Below are 24,290 nucleotides of genomic sequence, written 5' to 3'. Positions count from 1 at the left end.
TCTTACCTGTCACTAAAACAGTTAATTCCCTAAAATACAATAAAATGTATGAAAAACTTGCTAGAAAAGCTAACTGCACTGTAGAAAAGCTCTGCCCTTTGCTAAAAAGCAATGAGCCTGGGGGTGAAGATAGTGCCTATTGTACGATCATTTGACATATTCATCATTGTTTGCCATTATTTTCCCCTTCCACTGCTACTTCAAATATCACATGTCAATAGGCTAAGCAATGGTTTCAGCTGTAAACACGTGCAAATAGCCTTTAGAATATAACTCTGGTCTTTGAGGTAAACTATATGTTCATCTTTTAATCTATGACAACCAAATGTCCTTACAAATTTAGATCCAAGTAACAATACTGGCTTCAGTTCATAGATTTGCCAGTTTAATGTCAACTTAGGCAACAACAGCTTTCAGTCTTGGCCAAAAATAAAATGTTAAGTCTCTAAGAAAGAGAAAGACTTCTTCCTCAGTTTTAAGTAATGCTTTTGTTTAAAGCAAAAAAAAATGGTATCAGGAAAACCACTTATGTGAAATTCACAGCACCTTCTCCCTGTCCCCTATATTCTCTCCTATTAAATGAAAAATTTTTAATTTTAAAACCCTCACCTCTCTAGTACTAAATAAACTAAATTCTCCAAGTATCTTGTCTCTTACTCAAAAGTAAGCTATTTAAATGCCCATCATCAATGTCACACTTCAGACACACTGCCATTTTCCCAAAAGCCCCCTGACTGGTTTTAGAATCCACAGCCTCATTCAAATCAGCTCCCTCTCAGCGAAACATTTCCCTGAAGTCTATTTCACCCATGCTCCTCCTCAAAGGACTCACAGAAGTTTTTTAGGGCACTTAAAACATTATTTGGGTGTCCACTGCTCACTCTCTGACACTGATGTCACAAAAGCACTCAGAAATCCATCCGTAAGCAGATGGGATAGCCCTTTGACTCCAAAGAAAGTGAAAGGAGAAGGTGAAGAAATCAGGAAGCAGTATTTTTTTCAGATGGTTAAAAGCACAGTCTGATTGCTACTGTCTGAAGTTACTAATTAGCAAGAGCAGAATTTTGTTCCTGCAAGTAATTGTGCACAAGAATGTAGACAAAGAGGAAACAGAGGAAGAAAAGTATTAAAGTTGCTCTTTTCTTTCATGTTCTCCCAAGAATTGATGGCAGGTGGGAGAACTTGCCATTAAAATCCATGCCAGTTCTTTTCTAATATCCCCCATTATTTTGGGAATTAAGTTCAAGATTTAAAAATAAACTAGGACCCCCAAAATCAGGTTCTTCAATAAATACTTTTTTCAAGTTCTTAGAGGGATTTCAGTGCTGAGAAGAAATCATAGGAAGCTAGATGCCTCATTTGTTTAGATGTTCTGGAAAACATCACTAGGCTTCCAGCTGAAATAAAAGGCTTTTAGAAATTTCACCCTAAATTGCAATGAAGAAAGAATTGCAACATCAGCCGTAAGGAACCCATTAGCTCTCTCGACATCTTCAGAGAAATAAAGCAGTTGTCAGAAACAGTTTACCTTCCACAACCTCTTTAGAGAAAACCAACAACTAAAAAGCCTATGAAATACAAATGCAGTGTATCTTACACCTGCTTATGCTTGTGGCTTTGTAGGAGTCAAAGCAGCAGAAAGTTAATGTAAAGTAGGGGAAGATTCTGAGTTGAAGCAAGGGCTTCCTTCCAATGACTGCAGTGCTCCCATCCAACTCAGGGCACCACTGTATGCCAAGGAGTCAGGGAAGAGTGGTCCCTTTATTGGATTGCGCATTATCTACATAGGTCCTGCCATGAACAGAGCAGAGAAATGTCAGCCTGTGCCCAACCAAGATCCACTTACTGTAAATGTGTGGTTTTATCAATTTCTATTGCACAAATGTTTAATAGATCCATTTGAGTATGCAAGGATAATTAAGAAAAAAAGGGGGATTTTATTTGGTGCTAATTCACCACATGCAAATTCCAGCTGTTTACTGTAGACCTACCACCAAGCATACACTTCTTCCCACAGCTCATCAGAAAGCCTCTTGCTGGTGAAAGTGGTTAATCCACAACATTTTTGTTGCTGAAGCCAAGACTCCCAAATGGGGGGTTTAAGTTACTAATGACAAAAAACTTGCATTCTTTAACTAGTGAATACTGTAAGCGTTTGTCCATTTACAGAAAACCACCCTAGAAGTGGTTGCTGGCAGAAAAATTGGACCAGAATAGAAGAAGCTGTTACTAGGCAGGACAGAGATGCATGAAGCAAAGCAGCAGCAAACAACAGGCTAGGAAAAAATCCTGTTATCTGGCAGCATGGGACAGCCAAAGTAAGCGACAAGTTCCTTAGTGCCCGCCAAGCAAAAGCCTTGTGCTAAAATATCCTCCTGTGCCTTGGCCAACTTGCTGCATCTGACCCCAGGCTGGAAACAAAGCCTGGCCTTACGCCTCAGTGTGATGCCTCATGCCACCACACCACAAAAGAAATGGCTCCTTTAATAACTAGGCTTGAGGTTTTGTATTATTCCTGCCCCAGAAGCAACCAAAACTTCCAGCCAGCATTAGAGCTTTATGGTGCTGGTTTCTCTGCAAAGAATGCACTGCCGTGAGTTATTTGCAATTTATGGAAAACCAATAGAAAAACTCCAGGGGAAAAAAAGAGAAGAGTGAATTGAGCAAGTGCAAAGCTGCTCTATGGGCATACAAACCTGAATCTGACTAATATATTATCAGTAAGATCTGACATCATCATAGACTGTTCTGTGATCTCATTTAATTTAAGACTCTGCATAGCATTGCATTTATGAACTAGTTTACTGGATAGTAAATGGTATATAAAGAGTGATTTCAGTTTTGACGTGAACTTTTGAGAAGATGATAAAGCTCAGGGCAGATCAGTCTACAAATCATCTTTACAGTTACCAGATTGTGGCTCTACTTAACCCTTCTCTATCACAATTCAGTAGAAGCACATTCCTCTGGCTGTGAACAACAGGAAAAGCTACTGAAGGAACATATAACATGAAAAGATCTAGCTCTCAAAAGAATCACAGCATCTGCTTTTGCTCCTGGTCTCAGCTCGTCCAAAAAGCACACGGAAAAGGCATTATTCAGGTCAGTTTTATAATTGCTCACATGGCTACAAACTGTAGTGAATGAAAATACTGAGACGTGGGTCACTGCTGTGGTACTAGTTGGTAAAATAAGAGTGTGCCTCTACAGGTGCAGCTACAGGCGCCTCTCTTGAAAAAATGAGCTCCAAAACTGTCAGCAGTAAATTTCTAGGGAAAGTTGGTCTCTACAAACTACAGAAGCTGCTTCTGGTTTGCCCACATCTTTAAAGTCACTTGGTACTGTAAAGCTTTCTCTAGATGCAAGAATAACAATGCATTAAACAACATAGATTGTCTGCCAGTACCTCCGTCCTCTAGCACTCGCCTTCTAGCACCACACCTGGCCACAGGAATACACTGCATTGCATTAGCTTACACCTAACTCACAGCCTTTACTGACCAAAGCTTGGCACAAAGTCAGGAACACACAGGACCTTTTCACACCAAAATCACCTTTTGGGCAGGCAAACGAAACACCTCTTTTTCAGATGCCCTCCTCTTTCTAGTAACAGATACAGATTTAACAAGACAATCATATCTCACTACACTTTATACATCAAATTTCTTATTTTTTGCTTCTTCACCCTGATAAACGTTCACTAATTTATAGTAAGTGGATCTCCAGAAGAGATTGACTGATGAATCTCAAAAGTTTCACAGATACCTGGAGGTGTGTAAAAGTCCTATCCACAAAACAAGCCACCAAATATGGCTTTAAGAAAACAAACCCAAATCACAACCAAATCTCATTCAGAAGTCTTCCACTACCTTGCTTTTCAGAGACCTGATTCACTGCTGGAATACAGGGCTGGTAGTACCTGATCTCATGGCTCTGAAGAGCCAATGTTATATGCTGGAGTTAACTCCTGTTAATCGGTTTTTGAAGGACATTTGCATTGTCACCTCAAAACCCCTGGGTTAGATGGCTTGGGGGACAAATCCAACTCATCCATGAAAGAAAAAAAGATAAATTTCCAAGTTATTTTATGCAATTGCTCAGTCAGTCATTCTTTCTACTTTGTAAAATAAGGCATTGGTTCACAAAACTCTCATCTGGATAGAGCTGAGCGATTCACTTCAAGACAGCTATTCATTTTCAGGGGATAAACTTCCATCAACAGACAATCACTATAATTAAATAATCTGGCAGTGCTACTTCCCCAAATAAGCTCCTACCAAGGTGATGCTCTGCAAGGAACAAACTCCACTTTCCATTCCAGATTCAAATCCATACTGCAAGCTGGTACCTGTATCTTCCAAGAAAACTAGTCTCCTACAGTAGTATACTGGAAAAGCTCAATGACTTGCAAACACAGATGCAGATTTAGAACTTCAGGACATCTGCACTTGACCCACATATAAGTAGTATTGTGTTCAGTGCCATTAATGAAGAATATTTTGTTTGTTAAAACAACGCCAAATTTCAACTTCTACACTCTTCAGATCAAACTTCACTGCCACCTCTTGCACTTTATACTCCATAAGCCACTCCTGCAGAGCACCCTCCTCTGTCCAATTAAGATTCTGCTTTCAAGTCCCTGTTTAAAATTTGCTGTGCTCCCGTTTTTTCCCCCGCCATGTCAGCAGCTAGGTTGACCACAGATGGAGCACATTTGGCAGCTGAAATGACCCAGATGCTGAATCTGGAGCCATCTTCCCAGCTGCAGTCTCTGGGCTCACGTCCGACTCCTCAGCTGTTGGCTGTAAAGCTGCCCTTGAGCTGTGCCAAGCATACATCCCAAAGCTTTGACCAAAGTGGGGCAAATGCTCTAAATCTGTGAGGCCTGCTGACAGAAAGGATAACAAAGACTAAAGGTTTTAAAAGTAGGCAGTGAGGGAAACTAGACACCCTTCCCCCCTTTCTCTTCTATCCCTCATATTTTTCCACAATCTCTTTTCCACTATTAATAAAAATTCAAGGAGAGCTGGGTGGTGAGAACAGGTCTAATGTACCACATCCTAGTCTAGCAGGAATCTCTAGCAGGAGATTCCCCTTCATCAACACTATGTGCAGTGGAAGGTGGCTCGTGTACCTCTGCTTCAAGTCACAGCCACAGCCAGGGCTGGGAAATAATCTTTACTGAGGAAAAGGTGGCAATAGACAATTCCTTTATTTCATTACGTATTCTTTAAGCTCTCTAGAAATCTTTAAACTATCAACGCCATGGAAATTCTTGTAAAGTTCAGGAGTATTTAATATCCTACCTCTGGCTAATTTCCTCATGACCCTGAACCTTAAAAGGGACTTCTACATCCTCCATGCCTCCCACTGATGAGCAAAAGAAAAGGCTTACCTTGTTTCAATGGCTACAGTCATTCAATTACCACTACGCATTCTGATCTAGATTTAAGAGGGAGTATTTGAAGTTTTCACCCTTTGCCTCATCTCTACTCATCCTGGCACAACACTCCACATGCTGATAAAATAAACTATCCCCACCCACCATTAAAGTACCTTCACAGGGCCTATTCTGCTAAAAAAAGAAGTTTCTTCTCAAATAGCAAGTTCAACTTACAAATGCCTCTTTTTCAGGTTTCTTCTATTTATTACTTATACACATACTGTACCTGTTAGAGCTCCTGAAAGGAAAACACTGTTTTAGAGAAAGTTTATTTTTCTAAAATATCACATTTAATAGTGAATATTATTTTGCACATTTTACATTAAGTAGCCTATGCCTTGCTATAAACCTACCCCTCTCCAAATCAAATCATCCAAGTAAAGGGAGCAGTAGCAAATTACTTCTACCTAATGTTTTTGTAAAAAACAAATTGCATTTTTTAAGACACAAGAGTAATACACATTCCCACTTTTAATTACGACTGAAAACAGTAGTACTGAAGCTAACTTCACCCTGCAGTACTTAAAAGTCACTAAACTGAGCTATGAGCATTAAGAACCTTCAATGAAACAGACTTCATATGTAAGAAGTGGACTGTATTTTAGTAAAACCAAGTCAATTTAACAATATATTAGTAAAGGAAAGAGACTGTCTATAGTACTGTTTCTTTCCTTTAACCCTTTCCTTTCAAGACAAGTGGCCCAAAATCAGATGACAAGTAATTAAGAACCAGGATCCAATAAACCAAGAATTTTGTTCCCTACTCAGAGATTTCTTGTGTGATTGTGTACAAGGAAATTAACATCTGTCATCCTCAGTTTCTTTATATGCAATCTGAATTAATGATGGAAGAAGGAGGAAGAGGCAACTTGGCATTAAATAACTATTCATAATTTCTGTACTTAAAAATATACATATAAGCACTTAGTACAGAAAGTAAAGGAACACTACTACCGAGTTGAACTGGAACACCAATCCTCACGCCCACTTGCTCTGCAATACTAGGAGAAAAGGTAGGATTTGATGCACTCCCACCATGGACAAATTCAACTCTGCTAAAACCCAAGGAAATCAAGTTGCAAAACAGAAGTTGCCTCACACAGCCAGACACACTTATTTATTTACACAGCACAAACTCCCAACTGCAATCCTGAAAGTACTCAACTACAGTAGTAGTGTATTGTGTAAAAATGACACTTTAAATAGAGTCAATTTACAGGACTCTAGAAAACATTCAGAAGCGTTCACCAGTGTCCTAGTTTATGCCCTGAGAACATAAATCACCTAGAAATCTTCATTATGTTCCTACAGCACCTAGCAAAAGTAGGCCCCCAACCACTAATTGAAAATGCTAGAAAACCCCAAGACAAATCATGAGCTCTGCTTTTAAATGCTTTATTGGGAACTTTCTGCTATGGGAAACAGCCTGCCATTGTGGGATTCTTTATTTATTTTTAAATATGTCCTTCAAAACATTATTGTTCAAGGCACTGTAATTTACACCTACAGATTAGCGGTGCACTTAAGAAAAATCCTAACAAAACATCCAACTGCCTGTCCAGGCTGCGTTTGCCAGCGTGGGAAGAGACTGCCACCCTGTGGGCTCCATCCAAGACACAACTGCAAGCCCTCAGACTCAATACAGAATTGCTGAAAATTTTATTTTTAAGAAAGGGAGGTTATTTTTAGGATTTTCCCCATCAATATAATAATGTTTCAAATACGTAAATTCACTTGTCATTCTGTACTGCACCTGAGAAAAATCAACATTTCATGAAGGCACTGTACATAGAAAGATTTTCGGAATTACAAGAAATAAACAATCTACCAAATCAAGCTTTGACCATAGTTAACTAGTGCAATCACTCAGTTCACAAGTGAGTTATGTTCTAAACGCAGCTTGTGCCACCCTTGGGAAGGTTTAAACACCTGTATTATGGCAACACTGAATAGCATATACAGATAGTTTAACACCTCTTGAGGTCTGGAGTTCATTTGTATTTGTAAAATCCTTCTCCAGTCTTTTTACCCAGCTTCTTTTCTTCTACCAGTTTATTCAGGAGTGGGCTGGGTGCAAAAAGAGGATTGTTGGGCTCTAATGAATGCCATCCTGGAAAGGAAGGGAAGTGGATGAATTAGTAACAGTTCTGTTTATATGCAAAGACAACAGAGATCTGCATCTCCTTAGAAAACCATTAGAAGGTCAGAAAAGTGAAGAAAGACTGGAACTTATTCTAGGCTCTCTGAGACCCTTCAGTACAGCTTCATAAAGCCCAGATCAGTATTGACAATTATGCACAAATCTAACAATTAGTCTTCAAGCTCAGTGTTCTCCAAACACCTTATAATCTCCACCACTGAGGATTTTTTAAAAGAATTAAGGAGAACTTTTGAAACATATTTAAGTACAAAGAAATAAAATAAAGGCTCTGCTGAGAAGAAATTCAAGTGCAAAGAAATTCCAAATTGAGTTTCTACCTTTGAAACACACAGTTACTTAGAACAATGTAACACTACTCCACAGTACTGACTAAAAGCAAAAGAAGTTCCACTGAAAATGCCATCTTCAAAGTGACATTCTGCCTCAGAGGATGTTTAAGCTGCTCATTCAAAAAAACACAACAACCATCAATGAGCTGTCACCAATTATGTATGTTTTTGTTACTGTACTGACATTTACCCACTTACTAAATGAAGTGAGAGGGAGATGGTTCACTTATGTCTTTTGAAGTATTTACTGGGTTTCTTATTAATTAAGAATGAAAATATATGGCTGGTAGAAAAAGGATAGGGGGTTTCAACATTTGCTGCTTTTCAACAGAATTTCCCACCTCCAGTAGATGTCACTGATCCTTTTTAGTTATATAAAGTACCATTAACGTTAATACTATTACTTTCCAGGAGCACCTGATGAAGTCAGCAAAGCCACCACTGTTCTGTCCCCATGTACAAAGGGTACAGGCATGCAGTACAAATGCTGCACTCACACAGCATTCTGAGCTGAATTCTAACTCCTTTCTCCTCAACAGTTCAAAGGCTATACCATAAACATTCAGTTTAAATAATTAAGAGTCACATTTGCATTAGAACATCTACAATTTAGCTAAAAAGGGGAAAAGCAGAAAAAAATAAGCATGCAGTACCATCTATAATGTATTTACTGGTATCCAACCCAACATAGTCCAGCAGTTCAAATGGACCCATGGGATAGCCAGCCCCAAGCTTCATAGCAACATCAATATCTTCCTTTGATGCATCTCCTAGAGAAAAGATTGACAGTTTGATGAACAGAGAAGATTCCACATCTCCTTGGCACCACTTATAAATAATTAACAGGGTGTTATTTCACCCTGGTGCAGCTCTTCACAGAAATCTCTGCTTGTTTCACAGCCACAAAAACTGGAGTCAGCATACACATGCTGAAGCATAAAGCTGAACCTCTCACAAAAGAAAATTTTAAAAAAAGCAAGCCCTGCAGGCCTGCTTTCCATTTTCCTGGCTTCCTCTTGCATTTAAATACAGAGCACTGCACTACTGATGGAGCCACAGCTACTGTGCTGAACCTATCAGAATGACTAAAGGAAGGACTGGTCACTGAAGAAAGAGCTTCTTTTAGAGGCAGCAGAACAGAGTAAGTAAGGAAACAACTCAATTTCAGCTTCGTCAGATCAGCAGCAGCTTTTGAATGATGCACAGGATGGAGCTACCCTTACATTACAACTTCCAGAACACAAGTGATATCCAGCTGATGGGTAAGGCAGGCACGGAGAGGGGAGCTGGAGCAGCTGAGTAACATGTTTAGCTACAGCACCTATCACCAGGGGATATCTCTTGCGATCAGAGATGGCAGATAGGAAAGACCTGAAATGACTGTGCAAGTGCAGTTGAATTCATTAATTCCAACATTATTTAAAAAGAAATAATCAAAATTATCAGAAATTTGTTACTTCTACTTCAGTCTGTGCCTATAAAAATACAAATCCTGCATTGCCACATTGTCACAGTTAACTGTAACCTCATTCTTTAGCTGCATACATATTTTAGACTGTCATCAAAGCAGATGCACCTCTACTACATACTTCTAACTCATATTTTGATAAAGGCAGTGCATTTTCTCTGCAGATCCTATAAAAAGGATGAAGTTATACAAACCCCAGAGGTACTTGTTAAGTAACCTCCGTGCTCAATGCGTACAGGTATTCAGGGTGTCCGGCAGCTTGGCAGACATAGCCTGTGCAATTTATACACCTAAGATCAGAGAACCTTAGAAATAAATTTACAAAATCTCTTGTAAAGGTAACAACTTCAGTGACAGTTCTGTATGAACTAATAATTTATCTATACCTCCCTTTACTCTTTAAAGCCGACAATGGTTTTTTCAAGCCTCATTTTATTTCTGAGAAGCTGCGGAGAGTAGCCTTACCTAATTCTAACATAATTTCAGCTTCCCAAATTCAAACACAGCTAAATCCTCAGCTCATCTGCAGTTGATGTCAGTATACATACTTGTTCTATCAACAGATTTGTCCCACATTGTTAAACTTGGGACTTGGCCACACTAAAGTTTCATTATAATACAATAAAAAATAATAAAAGGGCAAACAAGGGCTATATCCCTAGTTCATTCTAGTCTCTCCTAGTATAAAGCAGACTTCCACAGAAACTTAGCTGACTGCTTTTTAGTTTTTCCACTAAGAACAGAGAAGTACAGACCACTAGACATTAATATTTACAATATGTCCCCTGTTTAAGTCATTGTTAATATACTAAAGGTATTTTGCATATGCAAAAGCACACACTTAACAGAATGAGATTTTGTAAAATAAAAACTCAAGGACTAGCCCAATAAAATGGCATTTCAGTGCTTGGGATTACCAGGAAAGAGACACAATTTCATTCTGATGTAGATGACAATCTGGCTCAAGTGTCTACTCTGAGAATAAACACAAAGGATATGATAAAAATTTAACCTGATTCACTGGAACATATGAATTAAAAGACAGCCATCAGCCTTCTCAAGACATCAACCAGCTTTTTAAATAGATTTCATTAGAGTTAAAAATTCACAAATTAACTTTAACAAGTTTGGAAATATCATACTGTGGGACAAAATACAAAAAGAATAAAGATTACATCAAAATATTGCTTTGCTTAGGCAGAAAGCAGTCAGTTTTAACATACAAACTCAGTGACTGTTTTCTTCTGCATTTAATTAAAAGTTCTGTTGTCTCCTGAAATATGCACAACGATACATGTCACTTAACAAAGGCACCTCTTTTAAACACACTGAAACACCCACACACTTTATTTAAAACTGTGACTTTTTCTAAAAGAATAATGCCCCCTTGCATTCATGCCTTTGCCTTTCAAGTCATTAAATTTGCTCTTTTCTTCCTTTGAGATGTAATTAGGTACATCTGTTGATGGATAAACAAGTAGTGGTGTTGATTTTTTTTTTTTTTTGGGGAGATCAAACCATCCCTTCCATGTGCTTTAAAAGAGATCTTTAATATTTAAAGCATATCTGGTGGAATCCTGAAAATGGAGTGCTTTCATCTGTAATAAAGCAGTGATTTCAAAAACAAAATGTTTCAAATGACATTCTTAGTACCACGAAGCTATGAGCAGAGCACTTGAAATAAAAGCAATTATAGTCTGTAATTTCATCTTTATCTACTACATTCATTATTGGCTTCTTTTCAAAACAAGCATCAATGCTTTGAAAAATTCAGTGGTTCTTTGGGGATTCATGATTATTTCTACCTATGTATTAATGTAAAAGAGACCAGCAGTGAGACTGGAGTTCCTGAAGAACCTATGTCTAAAAAAAGTACACAGAAGGGGAACAGGAAGTTTTACGTGGCAGTAGCTGAGCCCAAATCACTTCTGTGCCAGTAGTGTGACACTATTATACCACTTACCTCAAAACTGGTGGCTTCTTTCACAAGCCCCGTATAAATGAACTCAGGAGAACTTTACTAATAGTCCCATTATGGGATTTTCAATCACTTTTATCAACATCTCCTGGGAGAGAGAGGGAAGTTCCTGAATAGCTGGCAGAGGATATTTTTACAATGGCACTACACTCACCTTGTCACCTCCAAGCCAGAAATATTTTCCACCACCAGGAATTTCACACACAAGTAACTAGTACCTTCCAACTCTGCATAACCTGACATTTCAAAGTGAAGGGAAGGCCTTTCCAGTCGCATATGTTGGCTCATATTTAACATTCTCTATTCACTTCCAGCCTTTAATGTCTGAAAATTTTGAGGGAATCCCAAGACTTTTCTGAAGCAATGTAACATTTAGCAGTGTTAAATGTCAACATTCCCTGAATCCAATATCCCACCAAGTACCTCTCTCAAAAAGTCGAACAGCTTCCATCATATACGGCACTAACAGACGGTTTACAATAAACCCTGGAGTATCCTAGGAAAAATAAAATAGGAATCCTAAGTAAACACGCTTTACCAGAACTATACTCAAAAGCTACATGACAAATGAAACAGGAGGATGAAGACACTTATTGTAGCATTACTTAAGAGACTCTCTGAACTGCATTTTTCATGTCACTTATCCGGTCAGTATTAAAGCATAAAACATTGCGAAATTCAAATAAGGAATGGCACATAAGCAGTCATCATGACTGAGCACAATAAGACTACTACAAGCCCAAAGCAATTAATCTTAAAACAATTTAATGTGGACAGTCTTTTCTTTATCAAGATTCTAATGATACAATTTCCTGAAGGATAGGAGAGAAGCAGTTCTTCCCTAGCAGGTTTTTTTGTGTGTGTGTCCACAGCCAGAAACACTCCTGACTAAATAGTCTACTTCTCCCCCTCACTGCTCACTGGTGACCCATACTTTTGAAAGTTAGGATCATTTTTACAGCAAACATCAACACTAACAATGAAAAGATAAGACACATGCTATCAGAAGGTAACAAATGAATACAAAACTTCTTTTGCACAAGCATTTATCAAAAGCAATAGTACAAACACAAGAGAAAGAGCTTTGCAAATATAGCGTTGTTTTGTATACTACTACTGTTTCAGATGTTTATTATTCATTCCATTTTATCTCAATATTTAATCCAGAGAATTCCAAGCAATGTTTCTTCTATAAGCAAGAATTTAAAGAAAAAAAGTTCAGGAGTGAATACTGCATTATTCTCTATCCAAGCTAATTTATAACAATTCATCCTATATTCTACACATTGCATACTGCAAAACTGTGACAGAAACAGGATAAAAGTCAACTGGGACCACAGAACAATTTAGCCAGAATTTAGAGAATATAGCCAGAATTAAAGAATACAACCAGAATTAGAGTCCAGCATCCAGATGTTGAACACTGGTAACTATCAGATTGCAGGCCCTTCTTCTTATGAGCAAATGTCTCCTGGGAGCTGTGAATCTCAAGGCAGTAGCTTGCATAAAGCTATCCAGACCACAGCTTAATGGATTCAGAAAAAGTGTGCTTTGGCAGTAGGGTATTCCTCTAGAGAAGAAAACCCAAAGCTGAGAAGCAATGAAGATTAATATGCTCCTAGTTAGTGTAGTTTTAAGAAAAACTTGCAATGAGTACACACCATGGAAGATTCATGCAACTGTCTCACAGTACAAGAGGCAGCAGTCTTGTCTCTGGCATGGCTAAAGATGAGCTCCTGCTCATGCTCTCCAGTCTAAGTTTTTGCAGAACTTGAAAAAAAAGACTCCATAACAGTAAACCCTGATGCTTGTGAGTTTTGCTGCTCCAGACAAGTTGTCTAAAGTCACTGAACTTTGAAGACTTTGTGGTAAATGTGGGTGTTTTGTCAAACTGCTTTTAAAAGAGATGACAAACCGGACAAGAAACAGCCTGGAAAGTTTTGAAGTGCTCTTACAGCTATTCAAACCCACCTCATTAAAATTACCAGTCTACAAGAACAGACCCTCCAAACACTATACAGTCAAAACCTACTCACCTTACAACTGACAGGACTCTTTCCTACTGCTTTACTGAAATCCACTAGTGATTCAAAAGTCTTTTGGCTGGTCATTGGAGTCTTGATGACCTGGGTAGAGGGAAGGCAGAGAAAGCATAAGCATATTTATGAGCAGAATCTCATTTCCCCATTACAGCAATGTAATCCAGAACACTCTTCCAGACATTCAAAGAACGTTTTGCAAAAAAACCAACTTCAATGGATATATATGTAACAGACACAGAACACTATTTTAACAGCAATTCACAATTACGTGTTTCTTTAAGACACTTTCCCACTCAGCCACTATGGATGGATGGTAAAAGGGACCATTCTTTGTGAGCACACTTAAGAGATTACAGTGTATCAAAACAACTTTAAAAGCTACATAGTCTCTGTTGTCTTGGGAAACACAAAGACATCACTCTAGAGAACCATTTGAACAGATGTAGTCCCTGATATAACAGGTTGCAACAGCTACCCCACCTCACTACAACCTCCTCTCAGGAAATTTTAGGGAGTGATAAGGTTTCCCCTGGGCCTTCTTTTCTCAGGCTAAACACTCCCAGCTCCCTCAGCTGCTCCTCATGTGAGTTACTCTCCAGACTTGTCACCAGCTCTGTTTCCCTTCTCTGAACATGCTCCAGCACCTCAGTGTCTTTCTTGTAGTGAGGGGCCCAGAACTGGACACAAATCTTAAGGTCACCAGTGCCATGTACAGGGAACAATCACTGCCCTTGTCCTGCTGGCCACACTATTTTTGACATAAGCCAGGATGCCATTGGCCTTCTTGGCCACCTGGGCACAGCTGGCTCATGTTCAGCTGCTGTCAGCCAGCACTCCCAGATCCTTTTCCTCTGGTCAGATTTCAGCCGCTCTGTTCCCAGCCTGTAGCACTGGAAACATTGAAACAAACACGACTGACTTTGCTTCAAAAGTCACAAGGCAGTAAGATTTCATCTCCTGGCATTTTCTATTGATTCCTACACTAGTAGCAGCAGTTCTTATGAATAAGCCTGCCTGCCTGAAATGACGGCTATAAACAGCACCTCTGTTGGCAGTTCAGTGGAGAATTCTGGAGCCTTGAGACTGAAGAAGTTACCTCTGTCTCTTAAACTTGCCCCTCAACAGAGACTGCAGCACCCTCTAATCACTAGAGGTAGCTAATTCCAAATCAGAACAGCTGCAAACTGAGATCAGCTCTGTCGATCTAACAGAAATCCTACTGCTGACAATTGCACTGCTGGGCTGCAGTTGTTGCTATGATGGAAGGTGATCATAATATCCCCTGTAAGGTGTGCTCACAAGACACTCACCTCCACAAGCTTCATCATAGGCACAGGATTGAAGAAATGGAGACCACCGAATCGGTCCTGCCTGGTGGTTGCGTTTGCCATCTCTGTGATTTGCAAGGATGAAGTGTTGCTTGCAAATATCGTATGCCTGGAAATAAGAAATATATAGACTGCATCAAGGACAGTAGGAGACTGAGGCACTAAACAGAAATATTGGTTAACCATCCAAGAATTCTCAGAAATACCCCAGCAGTTTATCATGGTCCTTTTGCTGAGGTCTAAGCACAGGAATGACTAAACAACCACTGCAAAGACCGTGTGAGTTTCTGATTCCCGAGGAATTATATTGAATACTTTTATTAGGTGCAAGAAAAAAAGACTGCACAAGTAGAAAATTTTATTTAACTCCCCAGATCCATTCCAGGTAATTCCTTCAGCAATCCTGGAAACCTAAAGGTATTTTTATTTGTTGTTAAACACATTTACACAGTTATTGAAACCCAATCATATGCCATGTCAAAAATGCACTTCGGAGTCTTACGGGAAATTTGCAATCTACTTTGTTTTAAAATGACCAGTGATAGACATGATGAGCAAACCTACCAACAGAGCAAAGATTTGATGGGAAAAAAATAGAGAAAAGGTAAAATCTGCCATGCATAGGACACTGCAAAGGATACACAAAATGCCAAGAATTTTAAGACATATATGAAGTCTTTTTCCAGACTTAAACCAGATTTACTAACTGCAATTTATAATGGTTTGGGTATTTTGTTTGTTAGGATTTTTCTTCCCAAAAATATCTCAAAACCTCAACAGCTCCACTATAGTGACATCACACCAAAAACTTACAGAAATGGCTTTTTCTTCAAATCACAAAAATCAGAAACTAAATAAGAGATGAATACCCACCTTCCATTCTGGGCTGCATCCTACTATCCCTTCAAAAAGTGATCCTACTAGACTCAACAAATGTTTATCTACATTGATATTTTGCTTACATTGTACTAAGATGTAACTGAGCTTTACAACAGAGCTTTCAGAAAAATTATGTCCAAGCCATGGGGACATCTTATAGTGGCATTAAAAGAAAACATTTCAGGACAAAAACACCCACTTTGTTTTCCATTTTTTATTATGTTTTCTTTTTCATTATAGTGAAGGAAATAAAAAATCCTGAAAATTCCTGTTTACTCTTCTTACAAATACTCTTTTGTTATCTCTCCAGCATAAAGTGGCTTTACATTGCTCTGAGGTGAGGTACTAGAAGGAGCAGTCTGAGTTTCATAGTTTTGACCTTGCAAGGTCAGTGCATACAGAAGTCACTTATCCTCACCAAAAAATTGCCACTGTATATAAATATTAAAATAGTCATATAAAAATTAAGCACATTGATTTGTGAAATATAATCATTGCTAGGTTTATATCTGAGTTCAGTAAGAGATATTGCCTCAGTAGCTCTTCTGTGGGTGAATACTTGCAGCCTCATACAACATAAAGCCTTGGAAAAAAGAACAGCATTGAATTTGCACTGTGAAGAAGTGCATTTGAGTTACACTTTCTTCTCTGACCAACCAACTGATTTCAGTTGAGTTTAAAATAGAATTTTCATGCCTCTGTGACTTAGAATTACACAATCCATGCTTCAGGTGACAGCCGAGTTAGGAGGCTTTGGAAAGCCAGTACTAGCGAAGCCATAGCGATGGCTTTCCCAGCACCAGTGTGCTTTCTCTTGGTGCCATCTAGTGGCTCAGAGAAAGACGTCAGAAACAGAGCCCAACACAAGAGAAATCGACCATTCCAATAAACCCGACTCATACAGTCCAGCTGCCTTACACAGCAAACACTGAACAACGCTTCATTTTGGAACAGTTTTATAACATATTCATTCTAACACAGTGAACAGCTGAAAAAATCTGGCCAGGTCCAAGCTGAGTTTCCACATCTAAAGGTAAATCCTAGACCAAGAAATACTGATGGGTATTCCCACATCCCACAAAAGAACAGAAAGCAAGTACCAAAAAGTTCTTAAAGTGGAGACCCAAAAGTTCTTTTGTCATATTTGTTATGACCCTGTTCGGAAAAGTGCTGCAGTGTCTACAAAATCCTTGCCTGACCTTTTCAAAATGAAAATGTAAGACTGACTCCATTCAAGAAAAGGAAAACAAAACTGAAGAGAGGGTAGCAATGCTTTAGTCTGCTCCAAAGATGATGACCATGTAACACAGTAATATATATCAAATATGGTGAGTATAACACTGAGAAGAATAGAACATACACAAGGAATTTTGCAATGCTCCAAGAACATAAACCTGTATGCTCTCAGACTGATGGCACCCAAGAAACAGCATCCACTATTTCACCTGGACAGTTACCCAGATGAAAAATACCCTGAGTTTCCAAAGTGCTCTGGGGTTGCCAAATGCTCCTGGCTTATTACATTTGTCTTAAACACTTAAGAGAAATTCTCCCCCCACTCACAAATACAACTTCTCTCAATAAAAAAATAGCTTTCCCATCCCCTACATTTATAGATCCACTTTCAGAGGAATTACAGTTATTTTATAAGAAAAGGAAGAGGAATTAAGTTAACTGTGCTCTGTTTTTTCAATGTAATATTTTAGTTTTTTGCACTCGCCAGGCTTATTTATTTTCCCTGGAGATGTATTCATAGTGCAAAAATGGGAGATGAACAAGTACATGTTGCAGCTGAGGAAAAGCATGAGCCATGAAATACAGCACGAAAGAAGAAAAATGCAGGGTTTCACAAAGCTTATGTTTCACAGGCAGAATTCATCATCTTGTCAGAACACCTGTCATACCTAGCCCCTCACATTTCCAGCTGCTATCATCCACCTCTGTGGTAAGTCCTGAGATTTGAATGAAGCCAAGTCCTCCTTCCACAGCAGCCTGGTCTTTCCTGGTGTCTGCCTGTAACCCACACTTCAGAGGGCCATCAATGCCCAGAGCCCCTCAGAAGCAAAGCTCCTCCTGAGCCTCAAAGCTGTCTTTAAACAAATCCTGTCTTTGTTACCAATTAACCACAAGTCTACCACCCCCTACTGAGCTGACAGAACTGTTAGTCCATATAATAGGTTTGTAAATTTTGAACTATTCAGTCTTAGAAAAGGCTGTAGAATGCTTGCACTGACATGGAGAGCTTTCCATTCTAGCACAGTGCCATGTGGGATGACTAAAGCCTACAGCTTTCTTCTAACACATGGAAAAACACTAGACGTTTCTGTCTTTCCCCATATTACTCACGTGATCTGCAACTCTATATTCTCTCACAATTACAAGTTCCTTTTTATATCCAATAGCTAATATTTTAAACATCTGACTACTAAGTTCCACTATTTTACAGGTTTTTCATCTAGACCTTCTACACTGCAACCCATTTTCTTCGCCATTCACTTCACTTTCCTTTATCCTATACATAAGTTACCTGTATGTTTATAATAATTTCCAAATATCCTCTTAAAAGGAAGGCTTCTTGTCTTAGTCATTTTTCCCAACCCTGCAAAATCAACCCTTTTGCAATGGGCAGGAGCATATTTGAACAATTTCCAGTATCTTTTAACACTGTAATGTAAAATTCAATGTTTTACAGCAGCTATGCTGACGAACAGCTCAGACTTCTGAAAAATAGCCTCAGGTGTTCCAAACACACATATTTTCAAATGAGTCCCTATGTCCAAGTCTCTATGCCCACATTTCCTTGCTGACTGGTTTTAGACAGTTTGCCAGTTACTACAGTCTAATTTGCTCATTAAATACTCGAACAACCAATGGTCTGTTTGCACAAAATAAGCACAATCCAACCATAACAAGGTACTCTCTTAAATGTGAAAGGCAGCTACTTTCTTTTGTGTGTCAGGGCAATGGCAAGTTACCCTGTGCTCAGTACACGGCTGCTTGTGATCATTTATTGTTTTCAAAAACACCAGGTAATTTTAATTACTGACAGTATGAGAAAGCCTGAAAATCTCCCCAGGCTGAAGTCAACTAATGATAACATCGTTTCTCCCCTGACATGATATTCAAGGCACAGCTTGCCCAGTTGACAGGCTAGACAGTCTAGAATACCTCTTAGCCAATACCCCAGACTTACTTGCACTAGTTAAAATCTCAACCTGCAAGCAGTCAAGGTCCTGTGGTCCTGACTCATCAGTTACAAGGCTCAACTTCCTGAGTCTGCACGCTCACCTTAACAGCATTTTTGGGTTTGGATAGAATTCAACAGTAGCTTCCAACAGTTACCAAATACAGTTCAAAGACATTTCCAGGGACTTTAAGTAACTGAATGAGTGTTTACTAAAATACTATTTACCCTTTTACACCACACACAATAACCAGCAATGAGCAGTTTCCAAACTCTTGTAATACAAAGTAAACTTAGTTCATTTAAGACACTATTGAGCTGAGACTTCTTAAAACCTGATTATGTCAGGTGTGCTGAAAAGAAATTCTTTATCACCCCAATTCCCTATTTAAGTATGCGAACACAACATTAACCATAACCCACAACAAGTATTGTACTGGAACAAGTTCATTTTACTGTTCTGCATTTGCAGTTGGATTTAGATTTGAACTTGCCAAGTAGATGGGCAACCTTAATGACTAAACACACCTGGAACAACAAATGAAGCAATGCAACAAGCAAATGAAGCAATGCAACAAGCAAATGAAGCAATGCAACACACCTGAGAGTGTTTGGAACTGCACCTAGCACAAGAAGTATTCCACACCAACATGACAGTCTGGAGCTAGTCTAAGAGAGAAAAACTCATTTTTAAATAAAGCAGCTAAGAAAATAGAGAACTAACTGCAAGTATAAAAACAGAAAATAAAATAGTCTGAGTTTCAAAATGTAACAGGAAAAATACACATACTCTGGGGCAAACTTATCCAGACTCTTGAAGAGTTGATTTTTAACTTCCAGGTTCTCCACAATGGCTTCTATCACCAGATCCGTGCTGTGGACCACTGATGCTGCATCTGTGCTTGTTGTGAGGTTCTTCAAGGTCTTCTTAATGAACTCAGCACCAGCCTGAAACATTTTCAAGATGCTGTAATGTCTGTTTACAGTGATTTAATTTACTTTTACATGAAAATCCCCTTATGTGCTCGGGTGCTTTTGACCCCCCAAAAATGCAGGCAGTCTGTCACATTTCCAAACCAATGAGAAAGTTCTAAGTGTGTACAGGTACGATGCTTTCCACTGAGAAAATTTTCCTAGCCAATCAAATCTGGTTTTGAAGCAAATACAATACTTTTAAACACATTCTTTTAGGAAGACCATTTGCTGCAGTCCAACCTTCAGCACAAGAGGCTGAGTGATCACCTGGTTGGTCAATCAGTAGCTACAGTTTCAGTGCAAAAGTGGGGAAAAAAATGTTTTCTCACTAGTAAATCTGTTGACATAGTTTATGAGGGCAGAAATCAAACAGAAATGCAAGACTTTCAGCCAAGGGTAAATGGAAACATAGTACCAATAAAAAAACTCTACATGGTAGAATATCATGTCATACAAAAAGTGCAAGTATTATATGGACAGTTTTCTTTTTGATTAAAAGACTCCCCATAATTATATACGTACACTCTACTTACCCTGGCATTTCCATACTCCTGAAAACAAGCCCTTTTCACTCCCTTTGCCTGCTGCACCATTTCTCTGTGAGTCATCAATATCAGTATACATTGTATATGTTAATATGTATCAAAAGAAGAAATGAAACTGCTGTGGAGTTTAGAGAAACAAGCACAGCAACAAGTAACCCTTAGGACACAATGTTAGACACATCAACAGCTCCTCAGTGGCTCGCTGTATGCAAGTCTTACTCGGCAATGCAAATGCAAAGTTATACATCTAACATGTGTCACTTGAAATGCACTCTCATTTCCTTTGCAGTAATCCTGTACCCAAGTGTTAGGAGGAAAAAAAATAAAATAAAAAAAGACTCCTTACTCAGGTATTAAGATAATATTGTTACTATTTGCTTTTGGACAAAATGGGTGCATTCCCAGGGAACCACTCAAAAACTGCTTGCTATCAAGTTAGGATGAATAATTTGACTCCATTTCACACTTAGCATCTGTTTTAAAAGATCACTAAGTTGGTTTAAATCTTTATATCAAAGCTGGAGTTTACTAAAGAAAGGAAACGAGGTAAAACATCTTTCAACCTCCCTGAATTAAAAAAAACCAAACTGAAAATCCAAGTTCTTTAGCACACAGTGAAGAATGTTTTCTTTTTAAGCATGCTCTATAATGCATAACTGCAATATCAGAACTTCAATATGGCAGTTTTTATTCTCCCAAGTTTTCCTAGAGGAATAAAGAAGATGTCAACCTCAGGCTTATCTGCAAACTTCTTCTTTGTCACTCTCTTCAAACTCTCTTCAATTCCTTTTGTGGACTTTTTAAGGATTTCATCTGACTGGTCTACTAATACCACAGTGTGACCACTGGCTGCTGCAACCTGAAAGTTAAAAAAAAAAAAAAAAATTCAACATCAATGTCATAAAACAACCAACCATATTGACTTGTGTTGACAGACAAACGCCAGGCAATAATTAGGCAAAAGAGAGCTAAAGAACGTTGAACTAAATGCACTTTACTAGAAAAATCATAAAAACCTGTACACAGCTGGGGCGAAGCTGAAGGGATAAAGGTCTCAAACAGCTTGAGGGAAAAGGAAAAAGAAATCCCTCTTGCCCTCACAATGTCTGCAGAATCTTGTGTCTCAAGGCATCTAAATTATGTGGCCATGACTACAGAACAAACAGCTGTCTTGAAAGGAACAAGCAGCTTAGCTGAGATCCTTGGATCTTGTAAAGAAAAAGGGCTGTGGAAACCAAAACTGGAACGCAGGCAGGGTGAGCAGGTGGCACAAGGGATGACCAACCCTGGGTCCCCAGAACACAGCTCTGCTGTCAGGCCATGAGCATGTCCCTGCAACAACAGGAAGGTGACAGTGGAGCTGGGGAGCAGCAGTGAACATTTGGCACTCCAGAACTCTGCACAGACCGGAGTGGCTGCAAAGCCTCCTTACTACACACCTGGTGCAAACACTGGCTCAGCTACAGACAGCCCTATTGGATTGCCTTTTTGGTTGGTATTTAAATTAATTTCAAACGTCTAATATCACTTTCTCACACTGCATCAGCATATTAAAAATCAGCTGTTCATTATCTGTTACTTCACTATTAATTTAATTATGTTCCTCTTGTTAGTGAGCAACAGCCTACCTCCACTTTCAGAATCCCTGAACTAACAGGGTTGTAATTTAGTAACTGTGTAAAACAGATGTTAAAACATGGTTCCACTGATGATTTTAAAGTCACTCAACTTCAGAGCAATCTTTTACCTTGCATTTAACCTTACACCTGGCAACTAAAAACCCTCATGCACCCACAAGACCTACTCCAACAAAGCTAGCTGAAATGGAAAGTACAGATATCTCACGAAGAAAAGCATGGTGATATTCTCATCCAATTTGCCTACTAATCCAGCAAATAAAGAAATGCCAGATTGCCTCTGGAGAGCAGCAATAGAGCTTTAACAAGTGGTCAGTCTGCACATGGGCATTTCTTTATCCAACTTGGTTTTTTATTTTCACTATGGTTATCCCATAAAAACACCTGAATCATAAAAAAACCACTTAAACCAAGCTTGTATTTCTACTCCTAACACTTCATCTGCTGCTGATTATTTGTAACAGTGAAGCAAGACCCTTCAATGTTCAGATGAAAAATCATTACCAAGCACGTTTATAAGAGATGCTTCACTGAGGATCCATTTATGACATCATCACTGACCAGCTGGTGAAAAATCCTAGAAAAATTAACACCCGCTTTCCCAACCATATTTACATGGACAGGAAGGAAGAAAATGAGACAAGATCATACCATCTCCTTGCAACTCAAACAACACTTGCCTAGACTCTACCATCCAATGATCTTAAGAATGCTAAAAACATGAGTGCTGAGGAGTCAATTAATGCTTTTCTCATACAGAAAAGCTTTTCACAGGGCAGAATCAAAAATTACAGCTTTCAGCCATACATTTTAGCAGAGGTTTGCTTCACCTGACGGTATGAAAAAGCAAGCAGAGACACAGTTTCTTAAGTGTTCAAAAAGGGATGAAAAGCAGCTTTATCAGCAGGGTGCAGGGGAGACACCACTCAGTGTTACAATGACCTCTGCTTTGAGATAATTTTGGATTGATAAATTGGAGGCAGATGGTCAGCAAAACAATCCTGGGTCCTTAACAGTATAGAGGCCTGCAACCCCTGTTACTGTCAAATAGCAGACATGTTTCTCTTGACAAGCTGCTCTCTGAAAAAGTGCAGTCTAACAGAACATGAAGATCAGCTCACTTTCCATGGAAAACTATAAGCTTTGCATAGTGTGCATCTTCCTCAAACATGAGAACAACTTTTCAAAGTTGTTCTTTGATGCTTCCTTCAGTAGAAGCCTCAAGCTCTACTATCAAGATACAGAGGAGTGTTTTTATCAGATAAGAATAAACAGCTAGTTATTTCCTTAGAAAATAAAATAAAAAAAAACCAACTCTATATTCCTCTTGCTAGAGATTTGCCAGATATGCAGGAAATCTTCAGTTCTGAGAAGGAAACCTATTAATTCATTAAAATGAAGAACTGCTATTCATGAGCTGCAGCTCCAGTCTCACTATCCGTTTCCACTTGGGGATGTCTGCCTACTTCCCTTACTCTTGTGAAGTTTGTGAACTACGCTGGTACCCTGGGCAACAGGCTCTTTCTCTGAATTAACTAAGTACCTAAATTTTAGATCACTGAAAGGACTGTCCAGTTTCATGTCCCAAAGCTATCAAGTTAAAGGTGAACTTGAAAGCCAAAGGCCTGAGATCAAACTTGCAATGGAAAATAAGTCCTATTTAAATATTAACCACTTCATAATTCTGAATATATGATAGATATATGCTCATTTTAGTGCTGCATTCTACTGGGAAAGTGTCACTTGATCTGCTCCCTTGGCAAGTTAGAAGAAGCTTCTTTCTGGACCAACATTTTCCAAATATTATTACACACTGTTTACAACTAGTCCACGCACTGTCTTAAGAACCACCTTAAACAAATTAAACAATCAGCCTTGGCTCCTCTCGCCAACCCGTCTGAAGACGTGCGGATTAGCAAGAGGAGGAGAAGTGTGCAAGCTGAGCAAGCAGAGAGCAGCAGTACTTTGTACCCCGCCTCGGCAGCAGTCGAGCCCAAACGCGCCGCAGTCCGGCAGCGGAGCGCAGGAGCGCGTCCCGGCCACGGCCGAGCGCCAGCGCAGCCACTGCTTCGCACACGAACACAGCCTGGAAAGGCACAGCGCGAAGGAGTTTGAACACGGACTATAACACATTCAGAGAAGCGCTGGGAGGGTTGTTTTGATTTGTTGTGGGTTTTATTAACGTTGGTCCGCCGGCAGACCGCTCGCCCTCCCTTGCCTCGCCCCTTCCCGCCCGCGGACAGCGCGGAGCGCAGCAGCACGGCCGGGCTCGGCTCCGAGCGAAGAGGCCGAGCGGAGCGCAGGACGCGCAGGAGCAGCAG

At 39.3% G+C, this 24,290-nt stretch overlaps 1 protein-coding gene across 1 annotated transcript in view; it reads right to left on the bottom strand.

Annotated features, from left to right (window-relative positions):
• Positions 1-6,822: 6,822 nt before the first annotated feature.
• Positions 6,823-24,290, bottom strand: part of HADH (hydroxyacyl-CoA dehydrogenase) — a 17,995-nt gene continuing 527 nt past the window's right edge. Inside the window, exons 2-8 of the mRNA XM_017736799.1 lie at positions 21,063-21,194; positions 19,603-19,760; positions 14,732-14,858; positions 13,416-13,505; positions 11,803-11,875; positions 8,587-8,703; positions 6,823-7,553 (exon numbers count right to left, since the gene is read on the bottom strand). Of these exons, the coding sequence (XP_017592288.1) occupies positions 7,435-7,553; positions 8,587-8,703; positions 11,803-11,875; positions 13,416-13,505; positions 14,732-14,858; positions 19,603-19,760; positions 21,063-21,194 (816 nt within the window). The 3' untranslated portion in view covers positions 6,823-7,434. The remainder of the gene's footprint in view (positions 7,554-8,586; positions 8,704-11,802; positions 11,876-13,415; positions 13,506-14,731; positions 14,859-19,602; positions 19,761-21,062; positions 21,195-24,290) is intronic.

Source organism: Corvus brachyrhynchos, unplaced genomic scaffold (assembly GCF_000691975.1).
Source record: "Corvus brachyrhynchos isolate BGI_N302 unplaced genomic scaffold, ASM69197v1 scaffold175, whole genome shotgun sequence".
NCBI lineage: Eukaryota > Metazoa > Chordata > Aves > Passeriformes > Corvidae > Corvus > Corvus brachyrhynchos.
This window is presented reverse-complemented; position numbering and strand designations above follow the sequence as displayed.